The following is an 18,404-nucleotide window of genomic DNA, read 5'->3' as shown; positions in this document are numbered from 1 at the left end:
TTTCTTTTTGTTTTGTTTAATATGTAATTGTTTATCTTTGTATTTTGTTTGTTATAGCGCTTAGAGACTTCGGTGGTAAGTGCTTTATAAGCACCGTTTTTATATTAATCCAAATAATCCCATGATAATTTGGTTATTTTTTCCAGACAATTTCTGCTCCCTCGCTATAGGCAGTGGTAGCTCTGGTGATGACATGACTGTTACAAACATCAGGGGGTGAATAATTTCCCAAAACTTTATTGTTTATCTAACCCGTTCTCCAATAACATGATTTTGGAAACCGGCCCACCTATAGCCGATTACTGATTACTGTCAAGTCGTTTTGCCCCGCCCCCTTCCCTAGCGATACCACGTGATGCTCTGCTGCACGATTTCTATTGTGTCAGGTGACCACCGGCGATCACATGAAGCTAGCTGGCTGTGCAGTGCAGTGCTCTTCCCTTTTTCGTGAAAACAAAGACAAAAAGAAGCAAATAGCCTGCTAATACTACTAAACTATGTGAGTACAAGCATTTATTATTTATTATGTTATGTTTTTATTATACTTTCATTATCGAATCGATCTAATCTTTGTGCATTTCAGCTTCCCTTTTCCCCAAGTTGTTAACATTACATCTTTAATTTATCTAAATCATGATGCATGATCATGATGTTTGTTTCCTTTTAGTACGTGCTTTGGCATAATCATCATAAAGAAATAGGAAACATGAAATGAAGTGGAAGTAGGGCGATTTAATGTAACTAAGTGCTTCTTTTTCTAACAAAGATCATACTTACATTAATTGGGCCGTCCTAAAGAATTATGAAACATAATGGCAGATTAACCTTCCAAGATCGAGCTATCTTAAATAATTATCATGATGAACTAATAAGATCTACATGTAAATGAAATGGAAAATACTGTCACAGTAGGAATTGCCATATTAAACAGTACACATAATGGTATTGCCACTTGTAAATTAAATTTTAGAAGGTATCCTTTATCCAATTTCCAGTCTTGCCAGGGCCGGCAGGGTAGCAGAAAAAGTAATCGTAAATTTTCCAGGACGGTTCTGGTCAAGACTCTTCTCTCCAAGTCCTAGTACTACTAGTGGATATCATTTTTAGTTGTAATGCTATTCATTATCAATAATCCTATCATATTTTACGGTCCCCCTCTCGTCCATTCTAATTCACTTTCCTCCCATCTATTTACCAAGATGACTCTCCAAATTATAACCATTTGTTTTTGTCTTTTGGCCAAACACCATCCGGCAGGAAGTTGTTGACGGGGAAATAGAGATCATACTTCCTCAAACTAATGATTTATCAAGATTTAATTTCTTTTCCTAAATCTTAGTGTAACCCATATTTTACGATCCCCCTCTCATCCATTCTAATTCACTTTCTTCCCATCTATTACCAATTCTTCCTCAACAGAATGGCTACTTCTTATCCGAAGACCATCTTTCTTGGGACCATGGCAATGTTGGCAATTGTGTCACTACCCTTGGTTTCCAGCAGGGGTGCTTTTAGGGCGATGTTCCACCCCAACCCACCGGCTTATGCCAGACAGTCAAAGGTCGATCCCGGGCAGCCTCTTTTTTAACACCATACATCGAGTCTGGGCAAATAGCTGAAGGTATGGTTCGTTTGGTTCCTCTCCTCATTTGGTTTCTAACGGGACGTTGAGGAGTATACCAAAGAAGAAGAGGAAGAAGAGGAAGAAGAAGAAGTTTAATGATGTCATAATTGGCAAAGAATTGTGTTAATCCCTTTAATCCAGTAGTAGGCAAAATTGAGGTTAATGGAGTTTCCATACAAAAAATCCTGTTAAGCATATTTACTGTTAACAGTGTTTTGTTACTAGCAACAAATGAGTAGCACAGTATATTTTTTTCTTCATTTTTCCTCCTATCGATTAGGCTATGTTAAAATGATACCTTGGTTCTCATCCAGATTTTTTTTCCAGAATGAGGGGGAGGAGGGGTGTATGTGTGTGTGTGTGGGGGGGGGGGGGGGTGTCTTTGTTCTTAGATACCAGTATTGGATATATATGGCTGTACTATGTAAATGCTATGACATTTCATTCAGCACATGTTCCCCAAATAAAAGATATATGTAATTCATTATGTCAATGGAGATTCTGTAGATAGAATAAAGTGATCTTTTGGATTTAACTTTGTTTAATATTTATATTCTCTTTGTTCATATTCTTTAATTCAGGTCAGAAACTAAGTCGAGTTGGACCCCTTGATGGCACTACAGTAGAAAGTTATTCAGGTAAAGAAGAATGGAGTAATCATATGGCTACCGCATACAGCTAAAGATAATATTTCAGACCTACAGCTGTGAAAAGTATCTTTAGATGTTTGGTTATCTTGACATTCTCTCTGTGGTAGTGGATCCATATCTGAAGAAACCCAAACTGTTTCCAAACTGTCATGTTGGTTTGTTAGAAAGACTTAAGAAGTTGACTATCAAGGGAAGTTATTGGAGTTTGCATTTCTATCATTTCAAAATGTGTCGAGTATTATAATTATTAGAGCGTTAATAAAAAAAAATTAGTTGCTTGTGTTAGTAACAGAAAAGGTTACAATTATCAATAATTTATGATTAAAAAAAAGAAGTTCACTATGTGAGTTTGTTTTCTTTGTTATCAAGCCATTCCTGAGATTTTTCTTTGATTTTGTGTCATAGCTTCCACATTTTTGACTGGGACCATTGCATTGAAAAATGTTACATTTGCAAACAATGCATTGTGAATGTGATCATTTCAGTGAAAATACCGCTTGAAGGCTATCTGGACTAGTTTGGCCAGGAGGGATTAGACCTCCCAGCGTGGTCACGAACGGGTGGTTATCTCATCAAATCAGCTCTCAATTAACATAAGAAAAAGAGGATCATGGGGGACCAATGGGTACCGCTTAGGCATTGTTTGCTATATGGAGGGCGCAAGTAGCTACAATTAGTGCAGTCCTGCCCAAGATAAAGAAATATCCCTTCATCAGAATATTTCATTGTTTGTGTCCTTTATTTGCATTCAGGATTTCTGACTGTCAACAGCACCTACAATAGTTCAATGTTCTTCTGGTTCTTCCCGGCCCAGGTTTGTAATTCTTCAACTTTTCAAAATTTGTTTTTTTTATCTCTGAGATTACTTAAAGTAGTAGAAAACCTGCAACTAAAATGATAGTAAATCATCAGTTAATGCCCAATTTATATTAACAGGAAATTACATAACTAGTAGATCAAATGAATATAGCCCAAAATGTTATTACTGTATGGAAATTGAAGAAGAAAAAAAAAAAAACGGATGATGAGACCATATGAATCATAAACAAAGGTAGTTAAATTCATAACCGGTTTGATACTTAGGTAGTAATGTATAAGCAAGAAAAACACATCTGGAACAAAAAATGCATAGTTTATTAGAGATGTTTCTTAATTTAAAGTTCTTTTTCGATCTATCTCGATGATATCTTAGGTAACATTAAGCCTATATTGAGATACTACATGTACACGTATTTACCAGCTCCATAACCTAACGATGTGATGATATTATGAATTAAAAAAATTATGCATTTTTGCTTTCTGGATGCATCTTGGTGTGATAAGCCAATTTTTCAACTCGCAGGTCGACATCAGTGCAAAACGCTAGCCAACAATCAAACTGTGTATATTCATTTTGTTGACTTTTCCCCATAATGCATCAAGTAAATTCGACCAAACGCTTATGTCGCTAGATGGCGCTATGGATTGTGCATCAACTGTATTTGTATCTATAATTATGTAGGCTAGCTATTATTTTGTAGAATTTCCAGACAAAAGATTCAAAATCCATCCCCTTTTGTCTCTTTCTCTCCTATCCAGAACAATGACCCATCAGCTCCTGTGTTGCTATGGTTACAAGGAGGTCCAGGAGGCTCCTCCCTCTTTGGACTATTTGCTGAGAATGGTCCCTTTCTTGTCACAAAAGATCTAAAATGTAGGTTTCTTGGTATTCTTGCATTTTGTTCATTGATATGCAATGATAGAAATAATGATTCACTTATAGCAATTTACCAGTATGTTAAAGTTTAGTGAGGGGGGATGGCTCAGTGGTAAATCAGTGGTCTTGTAACCGGGAGGGCTTGGGTTAGAAAAACATTCCGATACGCTAGTGCCCTTTTGTAAGGCATTAATCTTCATTACCAAGTCCCTTGGAGAGGACTTAAAGCTGTCGGTCCCTGGTTGTTTACTTACAAGCATGCACACATGCTTTCTTAGCAGTCAGGTAAGACAAAGAAAAGAAACCAACCAAACCAAAGAGATGATCTTTAATTCTAGTAATGACAAAGTAAAAGAAGAAAAAATTCACAGTCACACCAAACTTAGCCTGACTGTTCAATACTTCATCTACTGGACAGTTTTGTTAGATAATGTATGTACATGTAATAGCTGAATAATTAAATTTTCTTTGGCCACCATCCAGCAGAAAGTTGTTGACGAGGAAATAGAAATCATAATTCCTCAAACTGATGATTTATCAAGATTTTATTTCCTTTCTTATATCTTAGTGCAACCCAGGAAATGGGCATGGACTCAGAAGTATTCTATGCTGTATATAGATAACCCAGTAAGTACAATAATACATTTTGAAATATGCAATGAGTCTTTATTTGTACACATGACCAATTCAGCCGTTGGGCTGCGACACTTGTTTTTGATAAACCTTGAATTGAATTGAATTTATATGGATGTAACAAAAAATAATTAGGTCCTTTTCCATACTTTTTAAATTTTTTTTATTTGTTATATTCAGATGCTGGATAAAATAATGACTGGTATTCAATTCTTCATAGTTTTATGAACAGTCACAGTAAGAATGGTGTACTGTTCATGGTAGCACATTACCAAATTAAATTGAATTTTACACAATGCATGTAACTGAGAAAGTGGTAACATTCTCTACAAACTGGAACTCTTCTGGAGTACTCTACTGCCTACTCTCATTTGAATTCATACACAGTGTATTGAATGTAACAAAGAAATATAACAAAGAGTGAAATGTTCCCTTTCCCTCCAAAAAATATATACCGGTATACATGATTTAAAACACTTTGTGCATTTACTAAAATGAGAGTAGAAAACAATTGTAAATAAAAAGTAACTCCCGGCCTCCAGAGATATCATATTTCATGAAATTGACAAGATATTTTTTGAAGGTTTTCATGCACAATTCACTCTCGCTAATTTTCACGTACTGAATAAAGCCGTCAACTGCCTTATTTGCATTGAAAGTTAATTTTTTATGTGAATGCATGATTGAAAACTGATGAATGATGATGATGTCATTTCCTCTTTCTTTGTGTTAGGTTGGGACTGGTTTTAGTTTCACTCAGAATGATGCTGGGTACGCAAACAACGAGGAGGATGTAGCAGTCAACCTGTACAGGTATGAGAGATAAGCAATCTTTACACTTAAATCCCCACTGTACTACTTATAGCTACTTGTGCCGTCTATATAGCAAACAATGCCTAATCGGTGTCTGTTGGTCCCCCATGATCCCTTTTTTCTTATGTTAATTGATATCTGATTTGATGAGAACCACCTGTCAGTGACATTGCAGGGAGGTCTAATCCCCCTGGCCAAACTGGTGCAGACAGGCTTTAAGTTATCCTATTTTCATGCTTCCCTTTTGGCAATATTTGACACTAGAGTCGGACTTGTCTTAATTAGCAGCCACCTCCCTGTAAAGGCCACCCGTCTGTAGCGGTCACGTATATTGCCTCCCTCTTGGTAGAAACGTGTTGTAGAACCTGTCTAGAAAGGCCACATGTCTATGGTGGTCATCTACCTTGTCTCCGTTCAGAAAGAGACATGTCTTGTAGAACCTGTCTAGAAAGGCCACATGTCTATAGTGGTCATCTACCTTGTCTCCGTTCAGAAAGAGACATGTCTTGTAGAACCTGTCTAGAAAGGCCACATGTCTATAGTGGTCATCTACCTTGTCTCCGTTCAGAAAGAGACATGTCTTGTAGAACCTGTCTAGAAAGGCCGCCTGTCTATAGTGGTCATCTACCTTGTCTCCGTTCAGAAAGAGACATGTCTTGTAGAACCTGTCTTGAAAGGCCACATGTCTATAGTGGTCATCTACCTTGTCTCCGTTCAGAAAGAGACATGTCTTGTAGAACCTGTCTTGAAAGGCCGCCTGTCTATAGTGGTCATCTACCTTGTCTCCGTTCAGAAAGAGACATGTCTTGTAGAACCTGTCTAGAAAGGCCACATGTCTATAGTGGTCATCTACCTTGTCTCCGTTCAGAAAGAGACATGTCTTGTAGAACCTGTCTAGAAAGGCCACCTGTCTACAGTGGCCAGTTCTGCCATGTTTTCATAGGATGGCCATAATAAACAACAAGTTTCACTGTACATCTTCATTTTTTTGCCATGAGATTGTAGTTTGAGGGAAACTTGCTAAAATCATCTTTTGTTTATGATATAGAAGCAAAATTATTTGGACCAGAAAGTATCCGCAAAACATCAACAAATTGGACAGGTATATATTGTTCTGAAAAGCAGAACACAAATGAGACCACTTGTTATTCACATTGATCAGTCTTTCCCCCCAAATATTCCAGTGATTTGAACTCTGAAAACAAAGGAATACCAAGGAGGCTAATTGATCCTGTAATATGCTTTTCTATTTTAAAATGAAAGAATTCAGTAACGCTATGTGGGTGCCTTATTGAAAAGACTCTGTTACCACAAGAATGTGCATATTGCATCTAAAGAGAGATGGAGGAAAAGTATAAGTAAGAAAAGGGAAAAAAAAAGAAAGAACAAAAATGATCATGAAATTAATTCAGATTATGCACTGAGACAAGAGTTTTCTAAAAAATGTTTTATTGTTTGTACAACAACAAATAAGGTGGATCTGAGCTTTACTTTGTAGGTATAATCTCTCGATGAAAACTGATATTGAGAATTTAATAAATTCCATCTCCTAAAACTTCTGTTAATCACAAAACTCCCATTTGCAAAGATTGAGAATGATTTGTTTTCTTTTTTGTAGTGCTTTGACACAGTTCTTCCAGCTGTTTCCTAAACATCAGAAGAATGAATTCTATGCGACAGGAGAGGTGAGATATTTTGTAATCACTTGTAAAAAAAAACAAGAAAAATGATTTGATTAAAATGTTATAAACATTGCTGTGTGATGTTACCATTGTTATTTTGCTATATTGCTTTTGTATTTTGATGTTTGTACTGTATTGTAAATATCTGATTACTTTGTAAAACAGACAACATCAGCCTTGAGCTTGATGTCATGTTGTTTTTTAATATAAAGCCAATTTAATTACCTTGACCTACCTTGACCTAAGCCATTCACAACATCTGGGAGATGTGTGGTGGTTTCTGCTACATGACCTCAAGCCAGATCTTCCTATCTTGTGATGTTCTGGTTGCTTTAAGGGATCCTAGACATCTGGTAGCACAATCAGCCTTCACACAATCTAACCATTTCTTGACTGGTTAATTTCAATCAATCAATTATTATTTGACATGAATAACATGGAATATCAATCTAAACTGCTGTACATATATGTTGACTATAACTTTAGATTACAAACACTTCTTAACCCTCAATTTCTCATCCTTTTGCTCTCGCCTTCAGTCGTATGCGGGAAAGTACGTACCAGCTATCTGTTATAAGATCCATACCGAGAACCCGACGGCTAAGGTCCACATCAATCTGCAAGGAATGGCCATCGGGGATGGTCTTGTTGACCCCTACTCGGTAGGTCAGAGGTCATGATTATGGACTGTGTAAGCCGACTCCTGGGACACGTTAGATATACTTTTATGTAATCACAATTTTAGAAACTAAAGTTGTAAAAAAATTATAGCTCTTTTCTAAAGGTAAAGAAAAGAACTATTTATGTACAGGTTTCACTGTATTTTCATTATTAAGGTATCGTTTAACAATGTTAAATCTGAGATGCATGGCTCTACGTGTTATCAGTGTCTGTGATATGGTGTAATATTGAAGATTGAAAATTGGGCTTCAAAATGACCATGAAGTTTGAGATCAAAGTTTGACTTTGAGTGACCGGTTTTATCATACTCATTTTCCCCAATAGACTGTCATGTTGAAAAAAACCATTAGGAAAACGGTTTTTGAAATTTCGATTTCCGATCACAAATATCTTGATAATCAGACAGGCAATTGGCTTGTTAAAGTCATGGGATTCCTGACTGACCTAAAGGTTTATAATTATCATTGCAGCATGAGCTAAATGCAGGACTTGCTATAGAATCTGAGGCAAAGATACAATCCCTTTAATGAAGATTCATATTAGTTGGTACATTGTTTTAAAATACACTAACATCTCTCCTACTGTTGCAGATGTTTCAAGGGTATGGCGACCTGATGTATCAGACGAGTCAGGTGGACCTGAAGCAGAAGAAAGTTGTGGATCAATACACCGCCAAGGGAACCGACTTCATTAATCAGGGAAAATGGCTGGAATGTTTTGAGGTGAGAGAAGCTTTTAGAGCCTTCACTTTTATCCTGCGATGTGACCCCTATAGTCACCAATACAATAACGCTTTGTAGCCAATGTTAAAGACGCATAGTAGTGGGCTCTCATGGGGAATTTGACACCATTCAGGTGTTTACCAAATAACGGGTGTTGTCAATCACCAGGATTAGCCTTCAGTTTTATGACCAACAGGACTTAATAAAGGCATCGTTTAACAATTTTGAATTTGAGATGCATGGCCCTACGACTAATTCAGTGTTTGTCGGATATGGTGTAATATTGAAGCCCTAAAAAAATGCGCTTCAAAATGATCATGAAGTTCCTCAAAAAAGTTAAAATCTTTGAGTGACCGGTTTTACCATACTCATTTTCCCCAATAGACTAATGCTATAAAAACTGTTAGGAAAACGCAAAATTTGATTTTGATTTCCAATCATAGATATCTTGATAATCAGACAGGCGATCGGCTTGTAAATGTCATGGGATTCATGTATGCCCTAAAGGTTTATAATTATGATTGCAGCATGAGCTAAATCAAGGTTTTTTAGGATCCGAGACAAAGTTATACCCAATCCCTTTAAATAGTTAGCATGGTGTCCTTCTCTTTTTCAACTCATATCGGTTTCTGAGTTTGTCTTTTGCAACTAAATTTAATATAATGGATTCTCTCTCTCTCTCTCTCTCTCTTTATCTTCCATAGCAATTTGACATAGTGCTGAATGGAGACCTGTTTCCATATCCTACTTTCTACTTCAATGCAACAGGATCCAATAACTACTACAACTTCATGATGACAACTGTAAGTTTCCCTCTTTTTCTTTGATTTAGTAATTTATGATCAATTATATTGAAGCTATTTCAATATATATTTTATTCAAAATTGTGGCATGTTTTTCCTTGTTTTCTTTTGTTTATAACAGTATGTTTTCAATGTTGTTTATAAACAAAATTCATATAAGATAAAAATATATCAATCCTACCTATGTCTCCCACTGACTTTTATAATCTGGGAGGATCCCTTGGAAACAAAATTTCCTTGCCCTGCCTTTCTGACAATTCTATATCTGTCCTCGGTGCTCCTAATTTAGAGAAGACAAACTTATTGTTCAGCCCTTTTAAATTAAAAAAAAAAAAATCCACAAATACTAGGTTTTTAAAGATATTGGAGGCTGTCCACTCTCTTAATTCAACATAAATTTTGTTTACCTTGTTACCCCCCCCCCCCCCATGTTCAACTTTCAACAGACACTACAGGGAATAATTTCCAGCCAAAAATTTGCATAGCAAATCTGCTACACAAAATAATTTTTGCATAGCAGTTGGATGAACTTGTATAGCAATTTTTTTTTCATGTTATAAATTACAGTGCAAAAACAATGACGTCACAACATCTGGTCATGAATGCATACTTACTACATTTTATGTACATTGATTCTGGTGTAATCTCCCAGCACTTTCTTCATACTCGATCCATTCCCTTTTCTGGTCTAAATCCTTAATCCAACCTTCCACAGTAACTACACATATTGACACCATGTTTTGAAAATGACAAAAATATCGGTCCAACAATAAATCCAGAGACGAGTCGAGTCTTAAATCCAAATAAATCCAGTAACTTTGAATCGTATCGAGGGTATACAACAACACGTAGTATTAGCTCGCACATCGAGCGCGATTGAGCCTGCCCTGGATATATAATTAGTTCACCACGTGCGTGCATTGTTGTCTGCATCGCAACAACACTCACGGCTAAAAGGTGACCGTAGACACTCATCGCCGATAGTGCGCTATGTAGGTGTGTGTAGCTTCACGGTTAGAAAGTGACTGTAGTACGCTTAGCGCTCAGTGCTGGCCAGCCTGGCCTAGCCAAGCCTGCCTGGGATATATGGATTGGATATCGGAGCGTCGAGGGTGTATGTAGTTTGTGGATTGGCGGTCTGTGTATATGAATGTACGTTTCGCTTGCATCGCAGCAATTGCGATTCATGAAAAAAGATGCGTCGCAAATGGCTGAAAATACATCGCGAATTGCGATGCGATACCGGGAAAATTATTCCCTGCACTAACAACTGCAATCATTACCTAGCTCAACCTGTTGTGCGACAAACCATCTAATTTTTGTCATCCAAATAAAGAATGTTCTTTTGTATTTTATATTTATTTATTTATTCCAATTGTGGTATGGAACACCCTTTTCAACATCAGTACTGTTTTTCATAATACTGCCAGTTCTCTTCATCTGTTATCTTTGAGAAGACACAGCTATATGTCCATTCTTTTCATTTGACATAAAGTCTGTTTTCCTTGAACCCACCCCTTCTGGGGGGAGGGGGTGTTTCACAAAGATCTTAAGTTGAACTTATCTCTAAGTCGGACTTCACAATTATGGAAAGCGCGTTAGCATCTATGAAAATATTTTAGTAAAAGTTACTTCAAAAGGCATAAAATGCTGATTCAAATCATTCATATTTTCTATTATCAAGGAGGTTTCATGTTCTTGATGTTAAATATATAAAAAGTCTATAATATTTTAATTTTTGCTTTTTAATATATATTTTATTTTAAGGCTACAAATTGCTCTCTATAATTTTTAAGTCCAACTTTGAGATAACTTGACTTAGGATCTTTGTGAAACACCCCCCTGCTCTGTTTAGCTTCCAGCAGACACAAACTACTACAACAACTACCTGGCTTTTCCCGAGGTGAGACGAGCCATCCATGTTGGCAACCTCACCTACAACGACGGCAGCAAGGTGGAGGACCACCTTAGGGAAGATATCTGCAAGAGCGTCAAAGACTGGACTGTGGTGCTGGCTGATAACTACAGGGTGAGTTGTGTAATATAGTTGTGGTGTAGAATTTGGGAGTTGACCCCCATCCCCTTCCCTTCCCTATCCCTTTTACAAAATCCTGGAGCTTGCCCCGGATGGTGCAAGACAGATTGTTGTAGAACTAAGTAATAAAGCCAAAGTAATGAACGTATCACCTCTTTATCAAACAACAGTCAAATCTATATCATGTCACCCATTTCATTGGATTCTAAAGAGTACTGGTCAGCATAAAATATGGGCTTTCCAGAATTACTCACCTTCTCATCCTTTCTTTTCTGATATCATAACAGTGCATGTTCTACAGCGGTCAGCTTGACATCATAGTCGGAGCAGCCCTCACCGAGAACTTCCTTCAAGGCTTAGCATGGGCTGGGCAAGACGGCTACCTCAACTCCAATAAAACAATCTGGAAAGTCGACCCAAGTGACACAGAAGTTGCAGGCTTTGTCAGGCAATACAAAGAGTTCTACCAGGTAAGAACTGTTTTTAAGTCATCATTTTTATGCATTAAATCAGTTAACCTGTTGACTTCTGAATTGTATAGGTCCCATAGGCTTAACACAGAGACCACCAGGTTCCAGTAAGCAAACGGTTAATAGACTCCGCAAAAAAAAGATAGTGGACACTCTCCATTGTTCTAAATTTTTGTATAAACCGTCCTTAAAATTCAATAAAATATATATCAAACTAAAGGAAAGTTAATACCCTACCAAAATCAATGAATATCAAGTTTTTGAACTTTCATGCTATCTAAAGGCATATTCATTTAACCATTAGATGGTCTGATTAAGAATATATGCATCTGTGAGACACTTTGGTTCAACAATGAAAACAAAGTATGGGAAACATCTAATCCACTGAACACAATATATGGGTAGAAATCAGAATCACTCATTTAGATATTAAGTATTGATAAGGAAAAAAAGGGGGGGGGGGGGGGTGTAGGGAGATGTGAGTTGGTCTAGTGGTTTTGTCCGCGGTACGGTCAGCTCTCCGTCTTCACTTACAAACTGACTTGGCAGACCTCGGTTCGAGACTGAGACACGTCTTTCGGATGGTGACGGTAAAGGTTGGTCCCCAGACGTAAATAATCATACCTGATTGATTGATAAAACCCAAATTGCATTAATAAATCGTGATAGGCCTACCTCTTATTCACATTCTAATTCCTGTGTCTCTGCTTACTTGTTGATTCCAGGTGACTGTACGAGGAGGCGGGCACCTTTTGCCTCATGACCAACCAGAGAGGAGCTTTGATATGATTGACAGGTTCATCACTAAACAATCGTTTGACAAGTAAAGTCTCCCTCAGATATGATGTGGTAGACCTCTGTGTTTTTTTTTAGGATGATGTAACTGTAATACTCTTCACATTTCTTTATCTTATAACAGAGAGCTCAATTTCCATTGCTATACATCATGCACAAATATATGCACAAAAGAAATGGTGAATAGATCACAATAGAAAAATATGAAATTGCCAATTTTGTGTAAAACTGTTATAAACATTTAGAAATGTCTTATCCCTTAAAAACTATTCTTTTAACCCTTTCTGACCAATTTCTCTTATTTTTCTGCTTTGGGGACTTTTCCTTTGATGTTTGAATCCTGTTTGCTGTTGCTTTCATTCTATAACTGGACCCCTCATGAAACTTCTTATTCATCAAATGTTTCAATATTTTCTACTTGACTGTATAAGTTACTTGTGTCATTGCATGTGATTATCTATGAGCATATTTGTTATAGTAATATGACACTTGTTATTGATAATTTGTTTAATGGAACAGGACCATGATTTTCCACAATACAACATCGGGACATTTTGAAATATGAAAGTTGTTGCTATGTCAGGCATGTCCTATCATTTGCTTCCTGTATTTTTTAAAATAGGGCTTTTAAACAGTAGTATCCACCTTTATGTAACCTCTTCCTCAAGTGCCTTACACTGGTCCTCAGAATAAGGGGGGGGGGGGGGGGGGTTCAGGGGGCTCAAGCCCCCCTGACATTTTAACCAAAATTATACTGCATTGTGGGGACTTTACTCATCTTTGACCGACCTTACTTTTAATATTTATGCATCGATTCTCTGCATAAAAACATGGATGTAGAAATGACACAATCATTTTTTTTCTTCACGTAGTGTTTGTTGTGTTTGAAAATACATTTGTATAACAAAAATTATGATCAAAGGAAAATATGAAGTGAGTCTGGGAATTGAGACTACATCTGAACATGTGCAAAACTATTTATGTGCAGAGAGAGGATGTGCCTCGAGATTCTTGATGAGGCTGAGCATGTCATTAACTGAAATCACATTTCCTGAAAATATTTTTGTTGTACTTTATGCCATATGGGATTTCCAGCAGTTAAAAGAAATGGCTCTTTTTTTTGACAATCAGTCACACATTGCCATGGAATATTCCTCCAGAATTTAATCACTTGGAAGGTCTTAAACCTTAAAATGTTTTTGAAAATTTGTATTAAATACATTTATACAAAGAAGAAAAAATATTCTGCCTATGAATTTAGAAATCCTGTATAATTGGTGCCAAAGGAAATGGGATAATAATGGTAGTACAGCTTAAATTCAAGTTCCCCATTGCTGTCCTCCGTTTTTGAAATTTTTTCAAAGGTTAAAAAAAAATGTAACTCATGAATTGAACCTGGGCTCCTAGCTTAGAACGCCAGTGCCTTAAACCACTAGGCCATGGAGATTAGGTTAGTTCTAGTGGCAAGTTTCCACTGAACCATTATTCTTTTATTTCATTTTGCACTGTATGTATTTCTACAAGTTGCCAATTGCATGTGTTGTATACAAGTTATAGTACACTCATTTACATGTTTGTATACCGGTACTCATATATATTTTGGTTTATTTACAATGTATACAAAAGTGTTCAAGTCATACTCTAAAAGATTGTATTTGTGATGTACCATGCTAGTCCTTATTTTAAGCCCACAACACGCTGTAAGATCCGACTGCGATCCAATTTTTGAAGAATTTTCAATAGCATTTGATATGAACATTCAAACATCTTAAATCTTTAATGACCAAGGATCTGAATAGTCTTCTGATTAAGAAAATCTAAATGTCAAGGGATTTTAATGCTTCCATTGAAGAGGAAAAGCGAACTCAGCTCAGAATCGTAGTTAGGTAAGACCAGCAGTGGGATTGTCTACAATGCAGCTTTTGTTCTGACTAGAAGAGTACAATTCACAAAAATTCTGTTTTCAGTATCCTTAACATTATTTAGAAGCTAAATCAGGAAGTTGATGTTTTTTTAGATTTCCACACCTAATATGATTGGAATTTCCCTGAAAATAGGATCACAGGAGGATCGTAAAGTGTGCTGTTTTTTTTAGAAATGCAATTACCCTCATTTCAGTGCAGAGGCTGAGACACATACATCTGGATGGATGTGTGTACAGGCATATGTTTGAAAATGAAGCGGATATAGGTAGGCCAACGTAATTGAGATTGTCAAGTACTATATACTTCAACCAAGGACAACACATAGAAGAGATGACCTTAGATACCAGTATTTGTTTGATTTTTATTTGATATTCGGTTACACATCGCCTATAAAGAATATTGCTTTCGATATAATCACTTGGAATGCACCAACTTTCAAATCTTTATTTCAAATTTGTATTCAGTGCATTTATCAGAGAAAAATGTTGATGTGAATGATCAGAAAATCCTGTATAATTAGAATCATGCACAAAAATATTTATATATGTAGTTACGTATACACGATGTATTTTTATGTGCAAGATTGCTTTTTGGACACACAGGGCAAGTTCCATATTTACTGTATATGCTCATCCTAATTTTGAAGACATATTATGTACCTGTCTTTCTGCTCAAGGCTCAGGTATACATACAGGTATGTACAGGAATATAATGGAGATGACACTGGGTACAATAGAACTTTGGGATTCCAGCCTTTCAAGTACTCACTTTGATTTTAGATATATACATAGGTCTTTCATGTTTATACAAACAAGTACATTGCACATGCTACTTATTATTTCCTTCTTGGGGGAAGGCTTGGAGAAGGGACATTAAAGGGAAAGCCCTCCCTGACGTTTTAGTTGGTTTCAATAAAAGCAGACAAAATGGGAGAAACAGATTAGTGAAAGTTTGAGCCAATTCCCATCTAAACGAAATAAAAAAGTTCAGAATGTAGGAAATCTTTGATGTATCTTTTGAAGTCCTCAGCCAATTTGCCCTCTATGTATTAAATTTCCTTTTTAGGACAACTTATTGATAAAGGAATAGATTTGTTTCAATAAAAGGTTGTGTAAGAACATATTTGAGTGAATATATTAACAATACATGTATGATTGATGACTTTCATTAGAGAAAATTAAATATTGTGTCGTTGTTTTTTAGTACAGAGTAAATGGAGAAGACTTTGCAAGATACGCAAAGAATTGCCGATTTGCATTTGATGGATTGCAACTTCAAAATTAATATATTTGGTTTTTTTTTTTCAAATTAGATTTAGTGCAAACTTTCACTCAACTGCTTCTCTATTTTGTTTCTGCTTCTATTAAAACCAACTTAATATCGGGGTGGACTTCCCCTTTTAGAAAATAAATGCATCATGGCATGAAAACATGGATATTAAATGATGATGGTGATGATGATGATAAAGATATTATCATTAATGGTACAGGATAATTTCTGATTCATGCAATTAAATATATGTTTATATTTCAAGAATGTAAGAAATTTGAAAAAGAAATATGTACAGTGGATCTGTATCTCGATTTTAACTGTTACTCTGGTATTTTGAATAAATAAATCTGACCATATTTTTGAGTTATGTAGTTTATTTTGAAAGATGCTGTGAAGTGCTGAGAGATAGAATATGTGTGTGTGTGTGTGTGTGTGTGCTTGGAGAGAATTTTATACAACAGTTTTGTAAATTCGTTGTGAATGTAATAATATACAAAAGAAACAAAAAGGCATGCATTCTACTAATTCTGTTAAACTAGACCCTGCATGAAAGATCATGTTTAAAAAAGAAAAATATTTAGACCTCCAACGAACTTCCTTAATTTGTTAACCCGATTTGAACAAAGGGTTAAGGTCCACCGTGTTTTGTAGTCATTGTATTTGTTGTTCTTTAGAATGGATTATGTGCAAATCAGAAAGTAAAAAAGAAGAAACTGACAGAGTATTGCAATGTATTGTTAGTTCGCTCATTTATTTTAATTTCCAGTTATAAAAATAAAGTTAAATACCATGTAATACATACAAATAAAGACATCATTTGCTCACACAAAAGAGTTGTAGATATCGAAATAACTGTGGCACAATGAATTCATAATAACTTAGGTAACATGAGAAGAAAAATGATATAACAAATACAAATAAAATATTGCAACATTTAAAATACTTTCCACCCTATGGAAGACGCAACTACCCTGAATAGTAAGATATAAGTAAAGTAATTTTAAAATTTGATAGGTTACAAATTAAATGAAGGATTCAGACCTTACGTCTGTTTTTAAGTTTTCTTGAACATTCTCAATTAATTTCGTTTTTTGGATGTTTGAAAAAGAAAGAGTGACACTTATCAAGAGAGGTTAGTTCAGACACATGAACTAATGAACAGAACGTATTAAGTTACATAACCTGATAAGATATTTTGGTGAAACGTAAGAATGTCAAATGATATATATATTTCAGTGTATTTACTTATGAATGGGGTAACCATGTACAAGCAAATTTATCAAATAATTCTACAAACACAAATATTACATAGTTCATACACATTATAACATACGAAGTTGCCATCATGTAATTTTTTTCTACCAACAGGTCCAGATTTTCTTACTGGCGGTAAAAACGTCACAGTCAAAAGCATTTTCGAATTGTATGTAATCTAAAATAGTGCAATCAATTCCTAAGGCCTGCTTGAATTCATTTACATATACATGTAGACATATCACTTTTGTATTTTTTTTTGCATATCCAGCAATTGATATATAGGGAAGGAAACGGAGCGGAACCCCTTTACAAGCAGTGTGGTTGGTGCAATGAAACCAATAACAAGTTTAATTGACCCCCATCCCCTTCAGAACAAGGGGTGGGTGACACACACACAATCACAGAGTCACATGGGTAATTTCATAAATTAGGGGCCCACTTTGTGACATTTTTGGAGTCCCTCTTAAATAAGGAGCCCACACGTTGTTGTGTCTCTGGAGATAGATTGTAAAGTGATTTCCAAGCATAATATTGCATCCTCATACCTAAAATCACTTAACAATCTCACTCCACTATTTAAGTCTTTACTCAGAGCTACAAATGCGTCTGGGTTCCTTATTATAGTGGGACACCAAAAATGTCAGAAAAGTGGGTCCCTTATTTATGGAATTACCCATATTGTTCTGTGGATGACCTTATTAGCGGAATAATAGGAAAGGAGGGGGCAATGTCCCCTTGTGTCCGGCCCCAACATCATCATGGGTATGCCTCTGCATTTTAACCCTTTTTTGTCTAACCGTGAAATCTTCCTAAGAAGTTTACATCTCTTCTTCAAATTCTGACTATTGCAAAATGCGAGATCTGTCACAATATTGATATATCATAGACATCACAAATATGTCCCTTTGCGGTGTTCTGGAGAGATGGGAAAAAAGGATAGAGTTAGATACGCTTTCCATTCTTCATTAAATCATCAGTTAACATTCGAAATGTTTTTTTTAAGTCTCTTTATCAGTGGAATCTGTCTATAGCCTCTTTAAAAAAAAAAAACCCTCGAGAAAGAAATGTGTGCTATAGAACCTGTCTAGAAAGGCCACCTGTCTGCAGTACCGCTTTCTCTGTTTCCCTTGGTGGCTTTTATAGACGGGCCTGACTCTAGAATTTTCCATCATGGATTTGTAAATACATAAATGTATATCTATCAATTAATCAACATTGCCATACATATTATGATTTCGTTTCTCAGTAAAAGTAAATATTACTATTAACAGCTGACTGTGATGTTTCTATGTATTTATTCAATATATATATATATATATATATATATATTTGTCCAACGTTATTCA

The 18,404-nt window shown here is 35.9% G+C and overlaps 1 protein-coding gene across 1 annotated transcript; it reads left to right on the top strand.

Annotated features, from left to right (window-relative positions):
• The first annotated feature begins 401 nt into the window (after positions 1-401).
• Positions 402-16,157, top strand: LOC580043 (probable serine carboxypeptidase CPVL). The gene is given in 15 exon segments (XM_030974643.1): positions 402-499; positions 1,420-1,580; positions 1,583-1,621; positions 2,206-2,262; positions 3,027-3,088; positions 3,853-3,967; positions 4,539-4,597; positions 5,337-5,416; positions 7,035-7,101; positions 7,638-7,760; positions 8,370-8,501; positions 9,206-9,304; positions 11,160-11,333; positions 11,627-11,809; positions 12,535-16,157. Coding segments are annotated over 14 exon segments (1,452 nt in total). The 5' UTR covers positions 402-499; position 1,420; the 3' UTR covers positions 12,637-16,157.
• The last annotated feature ends 2,247 nt before the right edge of the window (positions 16,158-18,404 follow it).

Source organism: Strongylocentrotus purpuratus, unplaced genomic scaffold (genome assembly GCF_000002235.5).
Source record: "Strongylocentrotus purpuratus isolate Spur 01 unplaced genomic scaffold, Spur_5.0 spur5_contig_866, whole genome shotgun sequence".
Classification (NCBI taxonomy): Eukaryota; Metazoa; Echinodermata; class Echinoidea; order Camarodonta; family Strongylocentrotidae; genus Strongylocentrotus; species Strongylocentrotus purpuratus.
The sequence above is the reverse complement of the archived record's forward strand: the minus strand, read 5'-3'. Positions and strand labels throughout refer to the sequence as shown.